This window comes from Drosophila elegans, unplaced genomic scaffold, assembly GCF_018152505.1.
Source record: "Drosophila elegans isolate 14027-0461.03 unplaced genomic scaffold, ASM1815250v1 contig_208, whole genome shotgun sequence".
NCBI lineage: Eukaryota > Metazoa > Arthropoda > Insecta > Diptera > Drosophilidae > Drosophila > Drosophila elegans.
Window position 1 is genome coordinate 10,827,949 of NW_024545578.1, and position 27,985 is coordinate 10,855,933.

General features: G+C 41.7%; 1 protein-coding gene across 3 annotated transcripts; it reads left to right on the forward strand.

The window, feature by feature from the left end:
- The first annotated feature begins 1,326 nt into the window (after positions 1–1,326).
- Positions 1,327–27,900, forward strand: LOC108146754 (ephexin-1). Of its 3 annotated transcripts, none has more exons than XM_017272884.2 (9): positions 1,327–1,843; positions 12,731–16,082; positions 17,662–17,765; positions 23,959–24,206; positions 24,269–25,243; positions 25,319–25,508; positions 26,094–27,115; positions 27,184–27,388; positions 27,450–27,900. In XM_017272884.2, exons 2-9 carry the CDS (start codon positions 12,853–12,855, stop codon positions 27,611–27,613), a joined length of 6,138 nt encoding a protein of 2,045 aa, XP_017128373.1. In that variant the 5' UTR covers positions 1,327–1,843; positions 12,731–12,852; the 3' UTR covers positions 27,614–27,900. The 3 variants fall into 3 exon arrangements, with proteins under 3 accessions (XP_017128373.1, XP_017128374.1, XP_017128375.1); XM_017272885.2 differs by lacking the exon at positions 1,327–1,843 and adding an exon at positions 7,922–8,364; XM_017272886.2 differs by lacking the exons at positions 1,327–1,843; positions 12,731–16,082; positions 17,662–17,765 and adding exons at positions 19,243–19,343; positions 23,431–23,817.
- Positions 27,901–27,985: the final 85 nt, after the last annotated feature.

Here is a 27,985-nt window from a genome sequence, read left to right on the forward strand (position 1 = left end):
ACACGAAAGGGGGGAAAACCTTTTAGAGCTTCTGGTCCAAAGAATCGATTGCTTGCGACTCAGTAACCAGTTTCTGCTTTCAATTTTACTCTCTTTATTTTTACCAACAACTAGATTTTCTACAGGAAGTTTGGAGACTGGCCATTAGGCATTTTCCATTTTCACTGCTCCATCATTCTATGCGCACTTTCACATGCATCTGCAAAGATGGAGCCAAATCTTCCTGTCCCGACAACTTGGACATCGTCAATTGGCCAAGCAAAGTGCTCACTTTTGGTCAATTTCTTTCCCCTCCCTGCTGAAGCAATTTAATCGAACATCTTCGGCAGAGTTTTTGCCTCACATTTGCCTTACTTTCTAATGTTGACAGTATATTTTCATGTCCCCCCGGAGGAACTCCTCGAGCGATCGCCGCCGAGACCGTCTTTCTTTTGGGGCTGCTCTTGTGCGGTTTCCAGGTAATTGCGTGAAGTGTATCAGAAGCAAACAACGTGTCTGGAATTCTTTATTACTATCTGTTGACTCAAGTATTTTGCGTTTTTATAGCTGTCTCTGCCAAAAGAAATATAACCACAAGAAATGAAAACTAAACAGAAACTTCGGGTGCCGAAGGGTTAACCACTCTTTTGTAAAAAAAATGTTCTGCTGTGAGCGCTAATGAATGGGAAATTTTATGACGAATTTCGCAAAGACTAAATATTTTATAAATTACTTATGACTATGATTTTTTGCGATAATTGGTAAACAAATATAAACATTCGAGCTTTGGATGCCTTTCGATTGAAAGTTTTCTAACGGGGATATTTCGCTATTTACTAAGTTTATTATGTGGGAAAATATAGATAAACTTAGCTCTAAATTAAAAAGATGTCACAGTTTCCAAAACTATAAGCGCCATCAGAAATGATAAAAAATCAAGCTCTGAACTACAAATTAGTGGTCACAGTATCCAAAACTAGTTAGCAAACAACCGGGAATAGACGAAATGCCCTCAGAAAGGGTAGAAAAGCACGAAATATAAACAAAATCTTGAATTGGGGACAGTCGTTTACCGCTAAGTGCAGACCAGCGCCTGAAAGCTCTGCCCGGGTCACCCTGTTTTTGCTCCGATTCTTGGCTGAATGTGGGGCCTTCGTTCGCCTGACCCGACCCAAAGCTTCCGAACTTGGTGCTCTCCAATGCCCCATTGTTACGGCACTCGCACGCTCTCGCCGTCCATCGCGATCCATCCCCGCTCCACTCCGCTCTTACCCCGATCCCCCGGCCTTTTCCGATCCGGCGGTATCAGTCTCCGTCTCCGGTCTCCGTTTCAGTCGCAGTCGAGCTATCAAACTCTTACGAGCTCCATTAGCGCGCGGTTCGGTTCGGTTCGGTTCGGTACGGTATTGTTATTCCACATTGTTATCGAAGCCAAGAAAGAAGCTGAGTAGTAATGTGTGATTGATCGCTGGCAGTGCTGCAACTTGCAATTGAGTCGAGAAATAATTAGAAAAGTAAAAGTGGAAAAGCTGAAAAGTGAAAAATGTGGCCAGTGGTCGGTGAGTCCCAGCGGCTTCTGCCCGGGAAAGTGCACAACGGATTCGTATTCGGATTCGGATTCGCCACTCGGAAAGCATAGATAAAATGATAATACGCCTAGGCTGATTTGTGTATGAAAGCGTCAAAGATAATGCCCAGTGTCGGTCTATTCCTTACATAACATATGAATTGGTCTATATTAGCATACAAATGAAAAGAGTGAAACACCGAAACTAATTGATTTAAAGCTCCATTAATTGAGCACTTTGGATGCAAATATTGGATTTGGATATAACACAACGGGCGCAGTAAACGGCCTCAAAATGTAAGTTTTCTCGAACAAAAGGGGGTGATAAGGCAATTGCACATAAAGAATTTCTGCCATTGATAAGTGAGTGGACTTATCGGCAGTTTTCTTGGAAAAACAATAATTTCTTATTGTTGAATGTGCACATCACACGATTCTTTTAAGAGCTGGTTGCCCTGCTGTTATTACACTTCTCGAACTGCTTGATTTCTGTTTTTTCTTCTCCCTTCTTTGCCAATTTACGGCTTTGGTTGCCGTGCAGTTAGAAAGCTGCCAAAAGCAAATAAAGGTCGGGCTTTACTCTCTTTGAAAGTTGTTTATCCGACGGATCGGGGGGAGGGGCAGAAAAGTGAAAGACTATTGATTAGCATCGTGATGAATCTGGGTTCTTTGAGTATCCATAACTTATTTTTCCCTTGCCGCATATATGTACTCTCTATATAAAATATTTTCAATATAAGTAACATAAATATTAATAATAAAAATGATTTTGAAAAAAAATATTCCAATGTTTTATTTAATTATGTAACTGTAATGATTTCCAATACTTCGCAAAAATAAATGTACTGATAATATAAGCAAGCATGTTTTGCTTTGTTTGAAAATAACTTATTTTTAATTTGTATAATATTTTCATAATCTTTAACTTTTCAGTTTATGTAAACAGATAAAAACACAATTGTTTTTTTCGATTTACGGCCCGCGCTCTTTTATTTCCGTTGAGGTTTCTTATCTTTTTGCGTATATTGAACAAGCTATGAAATTATTGGATATTCACATATAGAGACAAATTTTGTATATAAGTGAGTTTTCTAGAAGAAATGTGTATGGTTATCAATGATTGCTTTCCATCACTCATTTTTTAGCAATTTCGGTTATATGAATTTTTATTTTAAATAAAGGTTTACAAATCGAATCGATCATAATTTATTTTTCTGTGTGTTCGTGTCATTTGCTCACTCCCAACTTACGCATGTTTGTTTAGCCCAGAGCCGAGCCTTTGCTTACCTACGGATTTCATTGTTGCACTACCAGTTTCCATTTCATTGCGACTCCGAGTCGTAGTCACCGTTACAATTACCACGATTTCTTCCGGCCTCATTACAAGCAAACACACACAGTTCACACACACGATTGTGACGAGTGTAATTCTGCAATGTCTGGTGAGTTGATTTGAGTGGACTGGAGTGGAGTGGAGTTGCCTGGTCATGGCTTCCGTTTCGGTTTTGTCGTCAAAGAAGAAATCACCATAATAACTCTGTTAGTTATGCAGTCGGCAAATTATACCCAAAGATTATAGCGCAAACGGGGGGGCTAACCACTTTCCATTTTCATTCACATGATCTCAGAGGGGTAACCATCTTGAGATCAGCTTCTTTGCATAATAATTGTCAGATGTCTAAGTACTGGCCGTATAATTTAGAGCCCACGCCCACGACGACCGCACACGAAATTGAGCTGCGTGGGCGTATTTGTGAATTTGTATCTCGTAAATACAAATAGATACTCGGATACTCGTAATTGTAATTCGTAGGTGCAGTAAACAGGCGCTGACAACCCTGGTCGGAATTAGCCAAAGTCTGGGGGACTTTTCCCTGGCATTCCTCTGCTTCAGCCCATGAGTCATGGCCCAAAAGCGAAACTGATGCTGGACAAAAACCTGTAGACAGAGCTGCACAAAATTCCTCTTACTCAAGTGGTCAGTGGATACACTGAAAAAATGTTTTACTATTTAAGTCGTTCTTTTTATAGCACAATTGAAAATACATGTATATTTATTGAAGAAAAATTTTATGCGATCATATAAACATTAGTAAATGTTTTTTTTTTTTATGATATTATATTCAGTATTTTTTGTTAATTGAAATATATAATTAGTTTTATGTTCGGTTTAAATAATTAAAAAAATATATATATTACATTTTTCTTAAACAAAACCAAATTGTTTATCTTTTTTCTCTGTGGAGAAATATCTTTGGGCCAGTTGCTCGGCGAATGCATTCGACGTGCCAGCCATTGAACTTTGTACGTAAGCTTGGGCATCAGCAGTTATCGGTGCAAAAAAATGCATACAAATAAATAATGAAGTTTAACAAAACAACAATAGGAGAAACAAACGCGTCATCACTGGCATACTTGGTGACATTTTCAATGTGAAAACTGCACCGTAAATTATGTTGACTTAATCGATCGATCGATCGCCGATCAAAGCTGCGAATGCCAATGAAGCTGTCAGCTTCAGCAGCAGGTTCTTCTCGGGGCTTGCCAGTATTTTTTGGCTCGTGAAATTCCCCTAATTAATATGCACTCGGCATTTGGCCATAATCGCAGGTCGTGAGACAATCATTTCACATTCAACCTCTTTTTCGTGGCATGTCAAGCATTCTATATAGTCCATTGCTAAATAAACTGTGTCACCCAAATGTGTGGGCGATTATTTGAAGGTGCTGAAGTACAGCTTAGACGATACAAAGATTCAACGTAAACTTTGGCCTAGAGAGTTCGTTGATCGAAGCAAATCATTGATGAGACATCGCCTGTCCATGAATAAGTGCTCAAAACTGGTTAGCAGATGGAAAGAAAGAAGTCACGAAGCATTTCCAATAATGAGCTAAAACCGCAAAAGAAGCTTTCAAAATTTACATTTTTTATACTTATTTAAGGGAAACTTAGTGATGTTCACTGAAAAAAAATGTAGACTATAATATTTATTTAGATAAAAAAAAAAAAAGTATAAAAGTATAAAGTATAAAAGTATAAAAGTTTTTTTTTAAATTGAATGTTTTTTAGGATTGATTTTTATGTCTAAGTCTAGTCTAATAGTTCTTGATTTTAAATGTATAATTTTAAAAAAGCTTCATAACTTAAGTACCGATAAACGACATATACAATAATTATGTTAGCGACCTGATTGGTATAAATTGGTATAGGTATTTAACCCAAATGATGAGCATACTTCCTTTTAAGCTGATTCATTTAGCCACAAATTTGCCTTCTTTCCCCTCGCAGTTGGTTCTGTACTTTTTTCTCGATATGGGGACTTTTGGTTTTCAATGATTAAACACGATTCCAAGCAAGCGGCCACGATCAGCGACCACCGTTCGTACGTGGTTGCGATTTAATTCTGAACAAATCACGTTTGGGGGCTGAGATGGGGACTCGAAAACCCGAAGCCCCCTGCCAAGGCCAACTAAGCCGGCTTTAATCTTGAAAGTCGTATTTTTCACTAGACTTTTCCATTAGATTTACCATCCGTTTCGCTTCGCAGGGCGGTTGACAACAAAAAAAAGTGGCATGCAACAGGCGACACTTGATGACAGTTGGAAAGTGCCTTTAATTTATTTTCTACGCCCAGATTTCATCTCAGCTCTGCTCTGCTCTGCTCTCTCACACTTAGTAGTTGTACAATAAATTAAATAGACCAAACAAAAAGAAGTTGGGATTTTTCTTACGCTATAGTTTCGTCAGCTCAAATGGTAACGATAATTAAAGTTTTGCATTACCGCAGCTGTCGGTGATTAATGGGCATTGTTTCGCATACGCCCCGTTGCCCCACCACCGAAACCCAGCCCAAAACCGCCCCTTAAAAACCAGAAATTAAAATGAAAACGAAATCAGCCGAAGGAAAATCAGCCACTTAATGCAAATTACAGAGACAGATACAAAGATGCAAAGATACAGATGCGAAGATACGGCGGCCAACAAGTGTCTGCTGTGGAAATGAAGTTGCCACATGTGGCAACCGAACAACCGGGTGCCCCAGCCTCATAAACAGTCCCAGATGATGATCAGGCCCATCATAATGACGATGATCCATCCACTCAAGTACAAAGCGGTTGCGCTGACAAGCCCATGTATGGGCGTTGGGGTTTTTTTTGTTTCGTTTCGTTTCGTTTTTTAATGTATCTCTTCGCTTGCTGTTTTTCGCATTGCATTGAATGGATATGAAATGAAAAGGAAAATGAAAACCAGGTTTGCAGGTCGCTCAGATTTTTAAGTTTTTCGTGTGCGCCGAAACTTTGCGAAATTCAAAAATTCCTTTTAACTCTGTGCCACTTCCACGGTGGGTTTCTTAACCCTCTCAATTTACCCATGGGTTACCAAATAGTCGCTTTAAGATATTTTTTAGTTTTCTTCTAAGCGGAAGATATTTTGTAGTCTACCTGAAGACTTGAATATGGATTTCAATAATAGAGGCCGGTTTTTTTGTTTAAATACTGCTTTAAATAATATATAATTTAAATTTTTTTAATTTATCTTCTCGATGTGAGTAATTTTCGCGTTTCCACAAAATGTCATCAAGTGAGTAATAGTATAAACACTAATTTAAAAGGAATTTTTTATACAACTTAAAATTTGATCTTGCAACTGAATAAAAGATAATTGTATTTTAAGAGTGGGATTTTTAATCATTTTGCTATATTTAAAATATAACTTTTAATTAGCCAACAAAGGGTTAAAATGTTATTGTCTTTTAACAGCGACAAATGGTCACCTCAAAGCAGGCCATCCCACTAACTCGTCCGTAACAGCCGTTAAATATTTGATTTGTTTTGGAACAGCCGCGCACTGCTTTTGTTTTGTATTTTGTATTTTGTTTATTTGCTTTTGTTTACTTTTTTGCGTTTACTTGCCTGTGTTTCTGTTTTTGTGCCGTCTCTTTTCGACTGCGCTGAACTTGGACAAGAACTGGTATTGAATTTCCCAACTTAAACCAGTTTCGTTAACAGCGGCTTAACAGATTCGTGCCGATTGATGGGCATTGATTAAAATATATTTCGGGGATTGCAATCTTCGTAGAATCATTGGTTCTTCGGGTGGCTAGAAAACCAGTTTCCGCTTCCCAGGCGCCTCGAGAAGTGATTTAGACTCTCTGCCGACATGCCAATCCCTGAATTAATGTAGCTGCCAAATCAATTAGAGGCGCTGCGACTTAATTAAAATTCGTTTGGCTAATTAAAAGGCCACCACAGCCAGTGTGAACGAACGCGCACAAGCGATTCTTTGTGGCTGTTCCGCTCAGAAACAGCCTCAGACACTTAAGTTCCCCAAGTCCGAATCCAAATCCTCATTTGTGGGTCGCATGCCTGCGGAGAAATGCAATTGGCAGTTGGAGAAAAGTTAAGCCAGCAGAAACAGAAAAGAAACTGGAAATGAAATAAACACAGACACAGAATCAGAACAAAACGCAGCGCCAAAAGCCAATGCACAAGAATGCGAGACGAACGCCACGATCCAAGATCCACGATTTCCAACTGGAGTTGCAGTGCACTGACAAAAAATAATATGGGTGCATATTTAAGCATGATTTATTTGTTTTAAAAGCAACAGTTATAAAGCTTCATTTCAAACTTACGTAGTAGATATATTATTATATTTGCTGTTGATCAAGGCAAAGATGATCAGAGTAATCTTTGTTAAACTAATAAGCTACCCATATAATATAATAATATAATACTAATTGTATAGATAAAATTCCTCAGATGAAAATGTAGCAAATATTTTCAGACAATATTATATTTTCTGATAGGGTAAGTAAAGTAAGGTTTTGTATAATTTGAAATATGAATACTTCTTGTCTTCCGTCTTTTTCATTTCGACAAGAAACATTTAATACATTTAAACCTCAAATAAAACATAATTTATACTAAATAATTATTTATTAAGAAAAAAACGATAGAATGCCACTTTTAGTTAAGGCATCAAACTTACCTTTTGGTTTCTTAAATTTTTATTTTCACTTTTTCTATAATCATTTTTTAAATGTAAAACAGAGCTTGACATGAAATGTTTGAATACATTTTTATTGAGAGCAAACCAAAGAATCTTTTCGTTTTTTTTTCTGTGCGGTAAGAACAACAGCTTGGGCAGCAGCAACAGCGATATCAGTAGCAGCAACGTTAGGCGCACCAGCAACATAAGCTGCGACTGCGACGTCAACGGCAATCGACAGCAGCCATCAACAGCGCTGGCAGCAACAGCAACGTCGACGGCAGCAGCAGCAGCGCCAAAAAGTCGCAACAGCAGCAGCAACACCAAAAGCAACGGCAGCAGCAGCAGCAGCAACGTCGACGACAGCAGCAACACTCGCCAGTTGCTTTGCGGTCGTCGGTCGTTGGAGACGTTTGGAGTTGCTGCGGTGTTTACCTGCTTTTCTCGGCACTCCTCAGCGCGTGTTTATGTGTTTGATTGTGTTTTCAGCTGGCATTGCCCATATAAATAGTTTAGATAATGTGCAATATTTGGCATATGCAAAATCGAGTGCAGTGCAATAGCTAAAATCGAGTGCAACAAGTTGGCCAGTTTTTTGAGGCCAGAGTGAAATGAAAGCTGGCAAAAGTGAAACGCCCACAAGAAAATCTGCGTGGTGCTAGTGTGGTCTTGAAAGAATCTAGCCAAACCACTTGGCGAATTCCACATACATACATACCAAATCGGTAGAAGCGAAATTTCACCAAGAACAGGCTTCAAGTCTTCGATCGCTTGACTTAAACTTCGATTTCCGTTGGGATTAGATCGAGTTAAATCGACTCTTGATGGTAATTAAACTAAACTGAAATTAGTATCTAGCTTTCTTTAGTTTTTCACTGTTAAGCTAATTCGAATTTTAAGAAGACTAAAAACAGTAATTTTTGAAAAGCAAAGGATTTCAGTATAAAAGTTGTGATTGGAATGTATTAGCTGAAATAATAATGTTATTTAACTGTTCACTTTATTAAAATGGAATGTTCATTAAATTCTTTGCTCTATGATTTCTGTTAGTTTGTGTTATTTTTTGTTTTTGCTTAAGTTTAGAGTATTGATTAGCATATATTTAGAACATCCATGGATCGTACTTAAAAACTCAATCAGGAAACAGCCAAAATAAATTTAACTGGAAACACTTGAATGAAATAAGTTTTAACACGTTTTAACGAATTTTCTTCGGCTGCATATCTAATTTGTCAATTGGTAATTAAACGAAAACGTATATTAACGCATTCTTTTCGGCCAGTTTCCAGTTTCCATAACTTAACTGTTAACTCCATTGAGTTTGTCGGTGTGTTTTTCACACATTCGCACACGGCTGAATTGGCCCCCGAACTGACCTCTTCTTCCATGTCATGTCGGATTCTCCGCTTACGGTTTCAGAATTACGGTTAGCCATGTTCCGTGGCCATGTTGCTGTGTGTTGTTTGGTTCCATTAGCTTCACTTTGCCAATGCTGCACGCTAATTATACGCCTCTGTGCCTTACGCGGTTATAGCCAGACCCAGACCAAGATTCAGACCCGGGCCAAAACGCAGACTCAGTCTAGAGTTGCGGTTCTTAGGCGCTGAGCCAACGAAGCTTGGAATGCAGTTAATGCTCGTTTGCATGTTCCCTTTTTTGCCTCCATTATGCTCACAAATGTAGTCAATCAAATCAATCCCTCAATTTGCTATTCGATAAGCTTACACCCAATGACTCAGCCTGTAATCAGTGGGCTGATAAGCGGCGTTCAGCGTATATATTTATATTTATATATAAGATAAATTGTGTCGCTTGTGTGCATCAGTTTAGGAAATTAAATTTAACTTAAACTCAACCAGAAAGGCAACAAGGCTTGAATAATGCATTTAAGAGGGCCACAAGTGATAAATAGGAACCACCCTTCGAGCAAAAGCCCAAACTATCGACCCATCAGCATTGTTTACCTTATGAAGCATACGCAGTGGTGTATTAACGTTTAGGGGTTGCTCGCTGTTAGCCAGCTAGCCAGACCCTTCAGTTGGCTAAGGGCTGCAAGAGCTGTTTGGTGGTTGGATTTTGCCACGGCAACGCGGCCAAAACAAAAACAAAGGGTTACTTAGTTAGTTACGAACAAGTCAACAGTATTCAGACAGTCTTAGGTCCTTGTGTCCAGTGTGCGATGGTGTAAAAGTGGTCAACGATAAGTCCTATACGATTGTGTAACAACATAGTAAGCCCAGAATTATCCCACAATTTTTTTTAACACTTCATCACCCGTCAACAGCATCTCCAAATAATGACCAAGATAGTTCATTAGCTCTGAAACAAAAAAATAAAAAAAATAAAAAATAACAGAGAGAAGCAAAAAGGAAAAGTAAACTTTCACATTTCTAATGGCGGCTGGTTTTGTTTCTTTTTTTACTATGCAAAATGGCAATAAATTTCCTTTGATTTAATTTCTCGAAATTAAAATATTTCTGTCTCATTTCATTTGCTAGCTTCTTCCGCATTCGCATGTAAAAGTGATGATTTGTTGGCTAACCGCGTGTCAAATCGCCGGACTCTTGGCTCAAAGTCAGCTGGTCATTATCACTTTCACTCCAACTGACAATACCTTTGGTTTCCCAGCGGGAAAATCTTTAGACCGCCCTCAGAAATTATGGCCAGTTCAATGTGACAAAGCAAACAAAAAGAAATCAAACAAAACGCTGCATCCGTTGAAAGCCATTTGCATACCTACAGATATATACGATTTATCTATCTTCATAATAAATGTATGGCAGGTGCAGCTGCAGCTTAGCCTAAAAAACTGCAGCTCATCAAGTTTCTTTTTTATTATTCCGTCTTTTCTTCTGCTCGAGATGAGGTTGATTTTTATATTGTTGAAGTGTCTCGCTGTCAATTGTTTACATTTTCCTTTTTGGTTTTGGGCTGTTTAATATGCAAAACATTTTTATTGACCAGGCTAAAAAGCGGTTGACCGCCTCACGGCCTGAATGGCCTTAGAGTCCACTCTATATAGAAGGCATTGGAATTATCATTCTGTGGCGGCTAAAACCGAAAGCCAAAAGATTATTGGCTCATTTGAGATTTTTTTCACCGCTAACTAATTGGTTAAATATCTGCCAAATTATTCGGGGAAGTTTAGATATGTGATGGTGTTTCCCCTTTTTTTGACTGATTGCTAAATTATCTGTTCTTTAAAAATTTTATAATCAGTCGACTTTTAAAATTTAAAAGAACCCTTTCCAACAATAACAAGATTGAAATTCACTATTAAAAAACTGTTTTGCTGAGAACTTAATCAATTGTTTATTTAGTCAGATAAGAATTTGTGTACGATCGGTTGGCAAAACTTTATTAAATACAACAAATAATTAACAGAATTTCTTATTTAACCGTTTACGCATACGTATTCTTTCCTTTACATTTTATATTTATAAAAAAAATATTTTCAAGATTTTTCATTCATAAAATAGTTTTAATTGTTATGTATTTAAAAAAAAAAAAAAGCTGTGTGCATTATTTAATAATTGAAAAATCAAAAAAACTTGCAGAGTTACGCTGGGCCGCAAACTGGCATTGATTCGCTTGGAATTCCCCATTTTGGGGGCCGGTTTGCTTTCCGCCTTGCAATTGACATATAATCGCCAATAAAATTCCATTTTGAATAAACAAGACATTTTATGTAAACACACTTTTAACCATCGGTTTCCTTTAGACGCGAGTTATACGAAAATATATTGTCGGCCAAAACCGTTTGCGTAATCAGCAGTATCTGCTTTTTATTTACATTGGAGGTGCGTACGTGTGTGTGTGTTTTCGCTCGTATATAATATTTTGTTTAAAAACCTTTTTGCAATGGCAAATAAAAAATAATTTTGTTATTCTTGCCGCGTGCGAGGCAATGTGACAACTAGAAAAAACATATGGATATTCAACTACCTATATATAAACGCAGGGAAGTGTAAAGTGAGAGGGGAAAAGAAGCAGAAGCAGAAGAAGACCGCAGATGAAAACGGCTAACGAACGTACCAAAAGCAGCTTAAAAGCCATTTTACGATACCGCACCGCATGTGAGGCAGAAGAAATTGTTTCGACTTTATGTAATCGCTCATTATAATTGGCATTTGTGTGTGACAAAAAAAAAAAGACACGTGAAATCGGGGGGTGGTGGGCGGCAAGGCGGTTGGGCGGTAAACAATTGTCAGGTGCGAAGAGGCGGCAAGACAATATTGTGGCCTGGCCTGAGTTTGTGCAATGCCATATACTCAGCCAACATCGATCGCATGGCGATAAGCCAGTGCATTCATAACGTATTAAGCATACGCAATGTTGAACACCGCACTGATTTCTCGCTCAAGTTGCCCAAGTTTTGTTTTTTTCGGCTTCCTTGAAAATTGTAAAGAAATAATGGCTACTCATGATTTGCGCTGGCAACGTGAGTCAAAGAGTCGAAAAGAGGCTTAAAATACTTTTAAAGATTACACGATTGTGTCAAAGACTTCGGCGCTGTGGGTAGCAATAGTTTTGTTCATTTCTCAATGAAAAGAACAAATGTTTTGATTGCTAAAACTGCCATTCAACGGGTTTTTTTTAAAAGGGCTTGCTTAGATATATTATTTTTAGACATATTTTTTACAATATCAACTACACCTAGTTTAGTTGATTTCTTAATTCAAAAAATACAACAACAACTTAAATATTCTTAATATTTTCTAACTAATGCAATAAATTCTATAAGCTTTTAATTTACTTTAACATATAAAGTTATATTTTCATTCAATCACTGGAAACAAGCTTTTAAGCTAAAAATATATTTTTTTAAGATTTTGCCAATGTTAAATTCATAATTTAGTATATATAAAATTAAATCTGATTATAATTGAAACTATGTTAAATATATATAAAACTTGTTCTAGGATATTGATTTTCCTAAACCTTATTTCTACTATTATTTTAACAAGTGAATTTTGTGCGTCTGTTTGGCTTTCTTCTTGTTTGCTTATACTAAAAACCCATGTCTGAAATAGGGTACTCCCCAAAATTCCATTTGCCAACAACAAACCAGCTTATCAACCATAATTACTGCGATGAACCACGCCTTTAAATAATGGCTTGCACCCAATTACCATTTGCATGAACAAGATTTTCACGAGCTTTCTCTTCCACTCTCTGTTTTTGTCGTTCCAGGCCCGGGGGCAACAGCAACATCATCAGCAGCAGCAGCAGCAGCAGCAACATCTTGGCCGGCTGCTTCTTGGATAGTCGAGAACGTGATCGCTTTCTGGCCAAGATCGGAGCAAGCCAACGCCATGGCGATGTCACCTGTCTTAGATGCGGCTGCCAAAGCCGCTGGCCGTGATCTCAATGGCAATGCACCAGCAGCAGCAACACCAACAGCTACAGCAACACGAACAACAGCAGCAGCAACAACGCCGCGCAAAGCGAAAAAGACAATTATCAATTGGCTGGTGAATAGTGACAGTGACAACAACAATCGGCCGACGTGCGATAAGGCCAGCAGAGATAAATATAATCAAAATCCAAATCAAAATCCGAACACTCCAGCGAATCCCAATCAAAATTGCAGCTGCGAAACGCGGGCATTTCGCGATTTCCGCGGTGTGCAAACCCTGCGATTGCTGTGGAGCAAGCGCATCAAAAGTGCCAGCGAGGACCACGCCCACTGCCACTCCTCGTCCTCCTCCTCGCTGGGCACTTTAAAGAAGTTAAATAAGAGCGTCAGTTGCCTGGTGAACGCCTTCAACAACTCACGCGATTGCGGCTCGCCGGAAAAATCGCTGGCAAAACGCGCGGCCAGCCTGCACAATCTGCAGGACTCGCAGCATTCAAAGCACCAGCAGCAGCTGCGACTGCAGCGGGAAAAGGACAACTTCTACAAGTACAAAAACGCCGAGCAGGCCAAGATGCAGGCCAAGTTAAGAAGCAACGCCGACGAGGCGATTTTAAACGCTAGCGAAACGCGCGCGAAACGTGACGACAGCGATTGCAGCCCAAGCAAACAGTATACTATGGCAGCCTTATCAGTCGGCGGAGATAAGGTTGTGAAAGTCGGGGGGCAAGCTGGGGAGGGGGAGCGCGAGGAGGAGGTGGAGGTGGAACTGCGAACCAAACGGGAGATTAATCGCCTTGAGGGTTTCAGTCTCAGCGCGGCGAGCGCCCAAAGTGGCGGCAGCAGCGAATCGCTTCACACCACCTCCAACTCCACCTCCCACTCCACCACCACCTCGTCCAACGTCACTGCCCAAACGGTGACGTCATCGACGGGCCGATCGGGTGGACGTCGCAAATATAGCTTTAAAACCCATGCTGGCAAGTCCTACCATCAGCATCATCATCCCACGCGTAGGCTAAGCAACATGGATGCCAATTCCACCAGTGGCGGCATCAGTTTGGTGACCAAGCTCACCCACCAGTTCAACGAAATCATCCAGAAAGATGCGAGGCTCTTGGAGCAGGTCAAGCGGAACAACGGAGTGTGGCTGTCGCGGGGCACACATGTCTACAAGATCGTGGAGAAGTCGCCAGCCGAGGGCAAGGGATCACAGACGTCCGACGAGAACCGCATCTCCACTGTGCAGCGCAATATCAAGAAGTTCGAGAGGCTGGAGAAGCCGAGTGTTCCGCTGAAAAGCGAGCAGCTGATGCGCAAACATCTGGAGCTGATGAAGGGCAGCAATCTTCAGCGGGGTCCTCGAATCAAACGAAATCTCAAGCTGCCAGCCGGTAGTGTGGGTATACCCGAACTGGCGGTGGTTAGCGAAGAACTTAAAACACCGATTACGACTACTTCCGCACAGCAAGCTAAGCAACCAAAGTCAAGCCCAACTGAATCACTGCCCAGCATTAGTAGCAATGCCAGCAATCAACAAGAACTGAATCAGACGAATGACCGTCACGACAGACCCAGTGATGAGCTGGACTCGATTTCCTTGGGGGAGGAAGAAGACGAGGAGGAAGTGCGTCAAAAGCAGCGGAAGCACAAGTATGCCTCCATATACGAGAAGCTGCGGTTTACCTTTGCAAAAGGTAGGAAATCAGCAAGTCCCTCACCCACAAAAGGCAGATCGCGGGAGGAGATGTCCATTGATGAGGAATCGTCTACCAAGGATAATATCATCCCTGATAGAGTCCCCAAGGAGGAGGCCATCAGAAAAGAAGACTTCAAGCTGGACATCCCCAAGGTGGTTATACCCCGAGCAGAAGATTTGGCAGACTCATCCCAGCCCCTGCTGATTTCGCCTTGCATTGAAGCCGATGCCAAAATTCTGGACGCCCTGGAGGCGCTAGACCAAAAGCTCAAGGTGCTCAACCCGCTAAACGAGGCGGCCCCCGAAAATGGTGAAAGTGAACTCCTCTTGGCCGCCAATGATGACTTCGAGCAGCGCATCTTGCCCAACAGCTCCTTTGTCTACCAGGCGGCCAACAAGCAGATCTCGAACAACCAACGGCTGCTCAACCAGGCGGTGAATGTCACACTGGTCAATGCCATCGAGGGTGAGCAGATGATCATGGAGCAGAAGCAGCTGATGAAGGTCAGGGAGGAGGAGGAGGAGAAAAAGCAGCTCAGGGAACAGGATTTGCAGCGGGAGGCGGTGATCCCAGAGCCCGAGTCCATCTACGAACCCATCACACCTGCAACCGATGAAACCAAGACTGAAACGCCCGCTTCCAGCCTCTTCAAGATATCCGCCAAGAAGTCGGAGATCGTGGAGGACATATACCAAACGGTGGAGGAGGCTGCCATTGCCAAGGCCAAGCCGACTAACTGGCTGGAGGGCTACGAGTCCATTGCTGGATCCCAGGAAGCATGCACTTCGGCCTACGACGGCTACGAGTCATTTGCCCAAGAGGAGGTGCTCCTCACACCCATCACGCCCTCGGGCGCGGGCACAGGCGCGGGCACAGGAACTTTGGGCCGGAACACACGTGATGAGTTGCCGGAACTGCCCAAACCCAAGAAAGTACTTAACAAATCACCCATGCCCTTGCGTCCGGCTCCTCCGAAGCCAGAGGCCAAAGAGTCCGAGGAGGATGAGAACATCTACGACACCATCAAGGGCTGCTACGAGTCGATGCACTGCAAGGCATCCCAGGGAGGAGGAGCCATCCCCACCACAGATGCCATCTCGCTGAGTTCCAACTGCTACGAAAGCATCGCTCACTTCCGGAAATCGCGATTGGCCACGGGTCAGAATGCGGCTCATGCGGGATCCGCCGGCAACTGCATCCAGCTCTCGAGCAGTGGCTCCACTTTGACCATCTCCTCGGACCACAAGACCAACAGCCTGTACGAGTCCTCCCTGGCGGCCACCGGATGTGTGGTCTACGGCGGCTCGAGTGTGGGATGCAGGTCCTCGTTGGGCAGCAGTTCCGGTAGCAGGGATGGCGAAAAGCCCGGCGACAAGCGGTCCTCGATAGCGGGCTCCAGCGACAACAGCGACGCCTGGGTGGACATTTCGGATGGCGAGATCGGTCAGGCGAACCTGGAGGCGGTGGCCAACGAGGCCCAGTTTATTGTGTAAGTACACTAAGCATATTTTATTATTTAAAACAAAGCAATCAAAATTAGATAAATTCCAACTAGAAATTACAAAAAAAGTAAGTTTGGCCTTTGGTTTGTTTTTGTTTACTTTAATAACTTATCTTTTTGTTAATTTTAATTATACAACAAGAATTATTTACAAAAGACAAGAGCACCAAGCCCAGACCTTAGCAAACCATCTTAAAAACAAGATTTTTTCTCATTTAACCAAGTTTTTGGCTTCCGGTTGAAATCAAATAGCTAAATTAAATTTGGTAATTTAAAATACAGAATTTTTTTTATTTGCTGAAATCTTCGATTGTCTTACATCTAAAAAGTGAAACAAATTAAAGCTTACATTTCAGGTAAAAAAATAATCATAAAATTCCAATAAATTAGCGTTTAAAAGACGAAGGTCTGTAGGTCATGTTGATTTGAATAACGGCAAAAGTACGAATATCGCAATTTTATTGTTCATTATTTATTTCCCTGTGCAACAATCCAGCAATCTGGGTTATGAAAATTCTGCGTAGATTGCTTATCAGTTTGTTTGGTTTTGTCTTATCTAATCGGCTGATTAAAGACAGGCAGTCGCAGGGGTTCCGACCGTCTAAAATGCTGTTTGCTTCCAATAAATGGTGCATTTTGAGTTGCAACATTGGTATATATTAATTGTTATTTATTTCTAGCTAGTGGTTGACCCCAAAACTATACCGAAAACCAGGTCAAGGTGATCAAGGTGCTTTTAGATCCTTATCTTTGAGTTCTCTAATGCAGCAGACTTAAGTACAAGTAATAATGTGTTTTATACATTCTACTTACACAAATTAGTATGTCCCTTATCGAGAGAAAAGTCTACGTTTCTACGTTTAGTCACAATTTTATTTTCGTATTTGTATAATCCCATTTAAAAGGAAGCAAAACCACTCATATTGTTCTACCACGTCATGAAAGCCAAATAAATGACGTTGCTATACAAAACCAAGGCTGTATTATAAATATAATATATTTTCGTTATAAATGAGTGAGCCATAAGCTTTGTTTTGCCATTTACTCAAGCAGCTTATCTGAATTGTTATACAAGAATGCAAACAATGAGATGATTTAGAACAATTGAGAGCCATAAGAGCCGTCATTTAATAGTTTTTCTGATGCACAGACAATTGTCACACCCAAAACTTTTCGTTAGGACTTAATTAGTGCATTGTCAGGGAACACATTTTGTCAGAGTTAATTTTGAAGTTGCAACACTCGGAGGGTGATTGAAACTAGTTGTCAGCTCAATTTCCACCCCACTTTTAAGGGGCTCCCATTAATTAGAGCGCTGACCTACAATTTCTTGTGTTATCAGTCGATAAGATTGGCGGGCCTCTTGAGGGAAGCCCAAGAAATGCTGAGAGTCAAGAAACTCCCAGGCCAGTCACTTGTTGGAACTTCAAAGGAGATCAGTTGCTTGGAGTTAGTTTGATCGATCGTTTGTGGAATAATGAAGTACTTAAAGAAACCTATTTTAAGACATTTAAATATTGGGCTTGGTTTGGTTTATTTTAATCATTTTGACCTTATCCATTTTCAGTGTACGTGAAAGGTTTAAGCCGCATCGCAACCGGAGTCCAGATTGGTCGAAACGCATCAGAGACAAAAGACTGCAACAAAAGAAGGCGATAAGCTGCATAGAGGGTAAGTAGGAAAAAGAAATAAGTATGCTTAAGTAAGACCTTAGTTTACAAGTTAAGGAACGAAAAAAAGTGCTCACTGTGGGATTAGAACAAATTAACGCGTTTTACCCTGGCCTTTAAACTTGGGTGGTTCACGTTGCGGGTCAAATTCCATTTAAACTCTTGCCGCAAAACAAATAATATATTTATTAACATTTTACATTTTAAATGTGCAAGGTTTTTTTTCAAAAACTCAGAGCAACATGTAAAACAGTTGGCAATGTATAAAAAACGTTTTTTTAACTAAAAATGTAAAATTAAATTTGTAATCCATTTAGACTATTTTTAAAAAGATACACTCAGTTATAATTGCAACAAAATTGATATCAATTAATATTTTAACGGTATCTTCATGCTCTGTTAAAGAGGATGTAAATGTAAAGTGTAAAGTTTACAAAAATTAAATTTTTTTAACAATATGTTAAGCTGAACTATATTTTAAAATTGTGTGTTCCTTAAGTTTTTGAAGAGTAGAATACAATGCATATGTTAAAGAAGGTGTTCCCCAGCACTTGAGCTTTTAATGAAAGCTTTTTATTCCGGCTTACCTAAGCTTTGGTCCGTGGTTCGTGTACGCGCTAAACTTCACCTTCCACACTTGGCATCCACAGCTGCAAAATTCGCTCCAAGCCGATAATTATCAACTGGTTAATTGCCACAAGTTAAGGCCACTTAATCATTTTGCCTTCGATGATGTGCTCTCCAGTCAAAACTTTGCCCCAAGCGGCGTCTGGGTTGCCGTTGCCCGAAATAAAATGCCAAATGTGAAGCGGAACCCGAATCGTTAACAAGGCGAGCAGCTAACAGAGCGGATAATTAAGCCACCTTTTTTTTTACAAATGAGAGTGAGAGTGAAGAAAAACTGAGGCGAATTAGAGAGCGACAGGTTCCACCCTTTCCACACTTCGCGAAATTAAACAATTTTAACATAAACAGCATACTTAAAAAAAACTCCACAATGTTAAACCCATTGGACTTCTACCAAAAAAAAAAAGGCCAACATGTCGTATAAGTAACATATTTTTAGATTTTATGTTTTCAAAATCTAGAGAGAGCTGATGATGATTCAGATTGGCAATCTGTTGAAAAATACATTTAAAGACCTTTTTTTTTGCTCGTTGGCATAAAGTCACGTCTTAGATTTATATCAAATTTAAGCTGGCTATGAGTGAGATAAACTTTTCACAACGAAATAGAAAAGTGGTTTAAAAAAATCAAGCCAATATTTTTTTTATATTTACTTATATTTAGTAATATAAGCATGTTTGTTAAAAAATGTATTTTAAAATGATACATTTGGAACAACACTTTGGTTACAGTGACTACCTCTTCCAAAGCCGTTTTTTTTTCTCAGTGTACAATGCCCATAAAGTGGACGCAGTGTGCAGTTGTTTCCATTGCCTCCGATGTTGGAGCATTATTGCTCTCCACTGGCATCTCCGCCTCTCATTCGTTCCAACGCGCTCAACTCCGACGGACGGTCCGCTAAACAAAACGGGTCTCCGGAATATAAAAACGCGAAAGAATTCGTGTGATAAATGTGAATACCAGTGGATAATTAATAATGTTGCTCTAGTATTTAACTGAGAGAAATAAAATGTTTCAAATGCAAGCATGAATTGCATCTTAAATTTACGATGCTCTCAGAGACAAAGGGAGAAAGAGAAAGAAGCAGATAGAGAGAGAGAGCTTAGTGCAGTTTTGCATTACAAGTTTTTGTTGTATTATTTATGTGTGCTGTTGTTGTTGCTGCTGCTTTTGGAGACGTCACGAACTAAAACCGTTGCCGACTTTATTGTTGTTTTTGCCCTTACACCGCCACCACCCGTGATCATCCACCTTTAATTTGTTGTTTTTCTTGCCATATTTTTGTTGTTGCCTTAGCGGGCGATGACGAAATTGTTTAGCGAAAACGAAAACCAGTCTAGAAATATAAAACTGAAGCCAACCCAAGCAACCTTGAAGAAGTCTTAAAGAAACATAAAGCGAAACAAGGGAAAAAACCGACAGATAACCGTTCAACAAACTATTGGCCAAAGGAATCGCTATTTACCAAACACGGCGATGACTTTTGCATTAAAAAACGTGTCATAATGGGCAACTATTGCAAAAAGGCAGTGTGCAATGTGCAATGCGAACTAGAGTGCGAATTCGAACTCGAAATTCAGTGAGCATGCTCATGCACAGAGGCAAAAATTTGCTCTAAATTGAGACCCTCTTTAAGAAACAGGCAAAATATAAGTGTTTTTTTTTCATAATAATTTTTTATTTTCTAAAAGAAATTGAAATATTTATCCTTGCTAATTCCAATAAACTTTGTCATTTATAACAAGAACTAATGCTTCTAGTCAGGATATAAGAGCCATATTTGATACCCAATTTCTTTTATATTTCCTTGATAACATATTAACTCGAGAACTTTTATTTTATTTTCCTAAGAAAAAGATTTTTTACTTCCACTTTTCTGAAGTATTTAAATTATATGGAAATTTTAAGCAATTGGTTATTGAAATATTCCCAAAGTTGTTTCAGTGCTATCCGCATAATCCCACAAAAAAGACTTTACGTAAAAATGCAATAATCTCTTTTAGCCGCACCCCTCTCACCCAAAAACTGAGTTCAGCGAACGCAACTCCACTTGGCAATTGGAAAATATCTTGTAATTGCTTCATGTTTCATGGGTGAAACCGAAGCCCGCAAACCGGCAATGCTTAGGCTCAGCCAGCTAAATGGAAATTCTCAGTTTAACTTTTAACTTTTACCCGCGGCACGTTCAACTTTGGCTCGTTGCGCTGACACGCAACGCCCGCGGCGAAAGTGTCGTGGAAATTCAGACCAAAGTCAGAGGCGGTCGCAGCTCTGAAAATTTATGAGCTTGTCGCATGCAGGAAGATCTCACTCAATGGGGGAATCTCCAAATTGAATGCACTTTTTCAATTAGATGACTAGTTGATGTACAGGGCACTCTCGATAAGTGAAATGTTAAAAAAAAAAATGAAGTGATTATAAAATTTATTCTTCGATGTGCTACACTTTATTTACAAAAATGTGTAACCAATATTAACAAATGAAGTTACCTACATGATTTCTTAAAAATAAATCATGTGTCAAATATATAAATTACTTATCGTTTTTTTAGAGCATTTCTAAATAAAATGCGTTTTTTTTATTAGATGACTAGTTGTTTTCTCGGTACGTGTAAAGTTGACATAAACTTTTCTTTTCTTTAGAATTATAAAATACATCCGCGACTTCCAATTAAATGCGTATTAAATTAACAATTTGTCACTCGTTGACTTTAGCAAAGAATGACTTAATATCTTAAAATTAATTAAACATTTTCAATTAAATAAATTGCTGTCGTACAGGCCTCTTCCATAAAAATGCGCAAGTTGCGGAAGTATGTACATATTTACCCAACATATGATGTGTATAATGTGGCATGTGGCATTTTAGCTCAAAAATATATGTAAAATGAAGTGGAGAGTAATAACCAACGGAAATTGAGTTATTTAAAGTTTGAAGCAATTCAAACATTTCTATAAAAAACATTTTCTTACTCTGATCATCGTTCCTATCAGCTATTATCCGTTTCCTACGTGACCAAGAGCCGAGTGGAAGACAATGACACCGTTTGGCACTTAATAATCTTAACCTTAATGCGTCAGGCGATCAATCAACCGTTCGATCCGTTGATCAACTGGATTTTTTCAGCTGCATTGCAGTGTTAATTGCTAATTGTTTATGCGTGAAGAGCGGATAGAAACAACAAGAGATCGTCAAACTGCCGGCCTTGCACTTGCTGCATTCCAATAAACAAAAGATCATCTTCGTATACACATATGCAATTATATGTTACATATGTACCAATTTCTGCACATTCGTTTGTTTACGAACGTATTGCATTGCTAGACAATCTTTTTCTTCGGTTTCTTTGTTTGGGTCTCACGCCAAGGCGGTGAGACGGCTAATGAAATAAACCATTTCCGTATAGGCATCGTCGCGGTACGATTTTGAACATTCACTTTACACGCACCAACAAAAGCCTAAATTCGCAGAATTTCACCAGAGAATACACACTCGTAACCGTGGGCCATAATCGAAAACCGGTAACTTTGGTATCATGGCGCTGGCCAGAGTCTCAGCAGCTCCTTATTTTGAAAAGAACTCCAATATTTTCAACGGCCCACGCGCAACAAGTGTCGCCGGCGAAAAGTATCTCGTTTTGTTGAAAGTATGTGTCACAAACAGTTGCGACCAACAAAGATATTACTCTAAAATAGTGTTCCTTGAATTGTTTTGAAAAAAATGGAAAATTGTATTGTTATTTTTTACTTGACTCTAGCTAATATTTTGAGTGATTTATTATTCTTTCAATGTGTAGTCTTAAAGAATAATATTTAATATTCGCCAAATATAATAAAAATACCACAATTTTACTACTCCTTGAAACTTGTATACGTTTTTAAAACGTTTTCAAGCAAACATGTTTATTGATAAGCCACTGATAATATAAAGTTGATTCAAGTGCTACTATCTCGACCGCGCCTGTGCCAACGTACATGTTCATAAGCCGAATATCTGTATAAACTCATATTCATGTTCAGGCTGAAAAGCTTGGCTTGGTGCTTGGTTTTATTGACGCTCGCGAACCGGTTGGCATTCGCTGCGCTTGCCTGGCTCTTCGTCTACTTATTACGTATACGTAATATGCGAACAGATAGTATCTAGTCTAAGCACTTTGTGCTCGAATCCGGTTAGAATTTTCTAAATTCACACATGGGTTGGCTGCAAAGTGGTTCTCTACCCCACGAAAAAGTGCTTAAAATTCGTTGGAAAATTGCTAAATTCGATGGTTTTCAGAGTACTCACTTGATGAACGAACGGCACCTGCCACATCATGGTGTTTGATTTTTCAGCCATGTCTGTTAATCACTCGACATTGTATCCACACAGACTGTCTGCATTCAACCATGATTCCATTATAATTTGCGCTATTTTGCATGCCCTGGCTTTGGGTGTTTGCTTTTATTTTAGTTTAGTTTACTTTAGTTTAGTTTAGCCCTCGCCACATACGGGTTTGCATGCCAATCGCTTTATATGGCCAGCAGCTTTATTGTTGTGACACTTGAAAAGTCGGTTTAATTAGCATATCGGACAGTGGACTGGATTGGTCAATCAAAAAAGGGCAGACAATTGCTGCAGCAGCTTTAATTGCTTTCAATTGAGTGCATTTCCCTAAGAACAGAGTTTGGAATGCCACATCTGAAGCTCCACACCGAAAAAAAACAGATTAATTCCAATGCAAAAAAAAAACATTTCTAATTTCTAAAAAACTCCCGTGCATATTAATTATTTATTAGATCCAAGAGAATACAATTTGTATAATATGTTTTCGATTTAGAGCAGTAGCAAGAATTCCTCACTCAAAAATAAATCAGACAAATTAAATTAAATTTAACTTATAAATTTGCTATTCAAAAAGAACCATAATCATTATAGAGACAATTATTTCTTAGAAAATTGTCGAAAATTAGAAATGAATTTCTCTTCAAGACAATATTTTGATCAATAGTTTTTGAGTGCAGGAGTTTGATCAATTAAGTGAATCATTCATCCGTTGATAGGCTTCTGACCCCAAAGATGTGACAAGATGTCAGCGATGAATCGCAGCAACGGCCAGCGCCTCAGCTGCTCCAGTAGTCTGAGCAGCAGTGGTCATCCCGCCGGTGACCCGGTGACCTTGCCCCGCAAACGACGACCTCGGGCCGCCGGCGAGGTAGCAGTCACTTGCCAGGGAAACTCCAGCAGCGTCTATCTCAACGGACCCGTGTCCGCCGAACCCGTGCGACCCGCTCCCGAGCCCATTTACCAAAACGAAGCAGCGGCCATTAGCCAGCGCCGCAGCCACGCCCACCAACGGGCCCAGCTGTTGACCTCCATGCGGGTCACGACCCACGGGGAGGGGGGCGAAAAACCCGTAAAGGTCACCATGACAGTGAGCACTTTCGTAGGTTCGTTCTGGTACCAAAAAATGGGTATCAAAATTTAATTAATTTTATAATTAAATTGTTTTTAAATGAATTTTAAATGTATATTCGAAAATTTTAAACAGGAACTAATAACTAAATGCCTATGTTTTTCTTTCCGCACAGATGACTCAGACCACTATTACGAGACACTGTCGCCACTCGGAAACAAGCGCCATTCGACGCAGCTGGTGCGGGACAGCCAGGATGCGGTTCGCAGCGGTGGGGTGCGCGCCTCGCACCGCCGGAGCAAAAACCACTCGGCATCCGCCCATACGCTGGGCGAGCACGTGGTCATCTCGGACGATTACGACTCCTTCGAGACGGACAGCGACGACCATGGCGAGGGTGATCCCAGTCAGCGTCTACGAAACGTAAGTGAATGACCCAAATCTAGTAGATTTACCCTATATATTACTCTCAAATCAAATTACAGCACAACGACAGCGGCGTGGACATGCGCAACCATCGCCTGCCGAAACCTCCTCCTCCGCCAAACCAGGTGTACGAGTTTGTGCGCAAATTCCGGGACTTCATCTCAAGCAAGAAATCTCCCAAGGGCAGCCAGCAGAAGCTGTACGAGAATACCCCGGCGTCCACGCAATTCTACGTGGAGAGCGGCAAACGAACGGAGGAGGTCTACGAGAATACGGAGTACGGACCGGAACGGATTCCGGCTTCCACGGGACACCAGGAGCAGCCTCCAGTGCTGAGGGCCAAGCAGAAGAACGGCAAGAGCCTTCGTTCCCGGCTGCGCAAGAGTCTGGTCGGCTCTAGCTTTGATACCAAGCAGCTCTCCTCGCTGGCGGCCACACGGAGCACCTTCTACGTGGAGGACCCCGAGGGATCACTGCCAGCCCTGCCCTTGGAGCCGGAGATTCACGGCTCCGGGGAACTGGACTCGGGCTTCTCCGAGAAGAACTGCACGCCCACGGCGGAGTCGCAGAAATTCTCCACGGTGGCGCGCAAGGCGAAGAAGGAGGCGAAGGCCAGTAGGCGTCGCACCACCATCGGACTACGGCCCCACGAACCTCCTCCGCCGCCGCCGCCGCCAGCACCAATGCCAATGTCCGGCAGCAAATCACCCACTGACCCGGAACGGGAACAGAATCCGGGACAGGCCACATCCTTGTACGCCGAATGCGGCGTTTTCAAGCCGGATGGAGCGAATGGATCGCTCAGGGGCGACGAACCGGTCACGCCCACGCCCAGCGGTTATGGAGGCGTTAGCTCCTGGTACGCGGAATCGGGTCTCTACCAGACCAGCGGCATTTCCGTGGCCAGTTCCAGCGGCAGCTCGGGCGTCTCCACCGGCAACGAGGCGGGACTGGGCGATGAGCTGTCCTCGGAGCCACACAGTCTTTTCTCCAACGAACCACTCTACCAGATGTACAGCGCCGCCAAATTGGAGGTGAGTGGATCCTCGTCCTCCAACAATGCAAGTGTTTCTTACTATATAATTTGTGTGATTTTCAACCGCTTCCAGTCGATCACCCGCGACCTGGAGGCACATGGATCGTCGGATGGCTACGAGGAGATTGGGCAGCACGCCAAGGCGAAGCCCGAGCCGCTGGCCAAGACTCGCCCCACCGCCCTGCAGCTGGTGGAGCCCAAGAACGGACCATCGCGAACCCTTTGGAGCGAGATTCCCGAGGTCATACACTCTTGCATACTGCGTAAGTACTATATCATATGAACGCTGTAGGCTTAAACCCAACAATTTTGAGATTCTGTGGGATATACATATATATTTAGGAATCTTATTTTGTTCTGTAGATTAAAAAGGTCGGGCAAAACAATAAACCTACTTATGGCACTTCTACTTTTTCGCGAAACCACGTTTTTTAATGCTCCGTATGTCCTATAAGTTCAAAAAATAAAAATAAATTCCTAATCCGAAGTAGATGCCATTATATATATAAACAAATTATTGAAATATTGTTTTTCTATTGTAATTAAATTGATCGTGGGTATTTTTAGGCCCGTTTTCAAACATTGGCTTACGTTAGCCGCCCTATATTTAGTCAATTTTTATTTTTAAGCTAAGCTTTGCATCTGTTTAAAATTATTTTAAACGAGTATGTAAATTTATCTGAAATAAAAGCAATTAATATCAAAAAATGAACAATTAATAAGCCTACAAGTCGAAATATATGTATTACTTTTTTAATTCTGAAGGTGTATTGATTTCAATTTAATATCAAACTAATTTGTAAATGAGATCCTCCATTTAAGTAATCTCTTGACCATTTGTCTTCCAGCCACCTTGACCAGTCGGGAGCGCAGTCTGCAGGAGGCCAAGTTCGAGATCATCACGTCGGAGGCCAGTTACCTCAAGTCGCTGAACCTGCTGCGACGGCACTTCATGAACCACAGCGCCTTCATGGACACCTCCGTGCTGAGTGCCAAGGACCGGAAGGCGCTCTTCTCCTACATTGTGCCCGTGCACGAGTGCTCGGAGCGACTGCTCACGGAACTGGAGGCCTGCTGGCAGGACAACATTATGCTACTTGGACTGAGTCGCTGCATTTACGAGATCGCCGAGCGGCACTTCCACGTCTACGTGGCCTTTTGCGAGCACCAGGGCAGGATGGACAGGACGCTGCGTCGATTGAAAACGTCCAAGGAGTCACTGGCCTTCCAGCAGCAGCTGGAGCGACTGGAGGCCAGTCCCAGCTGCTGCGGCCTTAACCTGCACTCGTTCCTGATGCTGCCCATGCAGCGGATCACCCGCCTGCCGCTCCTGATCGACGCGGTGTTCAGCAAGGAGTCGCCGCTGAATCGCGAGGAGTACGAGGGCTGGAAACTGACGCTGGCTCTCGTCCAGAAACTGGTTGGCCAGTGCAACGAGGCGGCCAATCGTTGGGAGCAGGCCTTCGAGCTGGAGCGGATCGCTCGCCAGCTGGAGTTCCCTTCCAGCATTCGGGCGCTGGCCATAGCCCCGGTGGGCGTGCCGCGGGCGGGCGCCAAGCCGCGTTTCCTGGTCAAGCGGGGCGAACTCACCCACCTGGTGTGGCGCGGCGAGGACGCCAAGCTGACCTTTGGCAAGCGCCTCACCAAGGTCAGCATCTATGCCTTCCTCTTCTCGGACCTCCTGCTGCTGTGCAAGCGGCGGGGAGAGTCCAGCTTCAGCGTCTTCGACTACTGCCCCAGGAACATGCTGACCCTCGCCGCCGGCGACTCGCTGCCTCAGTTGCCCGCCAAGGACCTCAAGGATCAGGTGCACAAGAACCTCATCCTGATGACGCTGCTCGAGAACAGCGACCGCAAGACCGTCGAACTGGTGGGTGCTCCTAATATCTTCTAAAGTGTAAAGTGTAAAAGCGACCGCTAATCTATTTGATGCTATAGGTTTTGTCCTGCCCATCGGTGTCCGATCAACAGCGCTGGCTGCAGGCCATGCGACCGCCCGAGGCGGAGACGCCCGGCGAGAAGCTTTACGAGTCCTGGGACTGTCCTCAGGTGGTGGCCAAACACAGCTACGAGTCCGAGGAGCCGGACGTCCTCCAACTGGAACTGGGCGACGTCGTCAATGTTTCGCGCAAGCTGCCTGACGGTGAGTGACCATCAATTTTCCCATACCTACTTGTAGCTTATGCCCTTCTCTTGAACTTCAGGCTGGTACCAGGGCGAAAGGATACGGGATGGCGCCGTCGGCTGGTTCCCCGGAGCCTACACCGAGGAGCTGAACTCGGCCCATGTCCGGGCCCGCAACCTGAAGCAGCGGCACCGCCTGCTCACCTTCACGGCCACCTACCTGGAGTCCCAGAAGGGCAAGTGACCCGGTCACCGAGCTCCTGGGCCCTCCTGGCGGTCGAGCATTACGCTGAGCATGCGAGCAACGCCAAACTCCATAGTCCGAAACCAACTCTAAGTGAACTACCATAAATAGCCGTACACTTTAGGAAATGTGATAATTATTTAAATCGATGTTAATGCTGATGAATCGGGAATCTTAAAATAACTTCTTTCCGTACCGAGTAAGCAATAGCAAGTAATTGTATTTATGTATACCCCCTCTATGTATATTTGAGCGAATTCTTAATAAACAAGCAAAATAAAACAAAATTTAAAAAGAAACGATGCTTATTACTCATTGTCAGTTTGGTAAACAATATAAATAACAATTCTAGAAGTCTTTATAAAATTAAAT

What these genes read in the sequence shown, in the direction of transcription:
- LOC108146754 (XM_017272884.2), top strand. Translation starts at nt 12,853, where the DNA reads ATGGCGATGTCACCTGTCTTAGATGCGGCTGCCAAAGCCGCTGGCCGT. An exon ending in ACAGCGCCGCCAAATTGGAG is followed by an intron (nt 25,244 to 25,318) that starts GTGAGTGGATCC and finishes AACCGCTTCCAG; the next exon opens with TCGATCACCCGCGACCTGGA. An exon ending in CATACACTCTTGCATACTGC is followed by an intron (nt 25,509 to 26,093) that starts GTAAGTACTATA and finishes TTTGTCTTCCAG; the next exon opens with CCACCTTGACCAGTCGGGAG.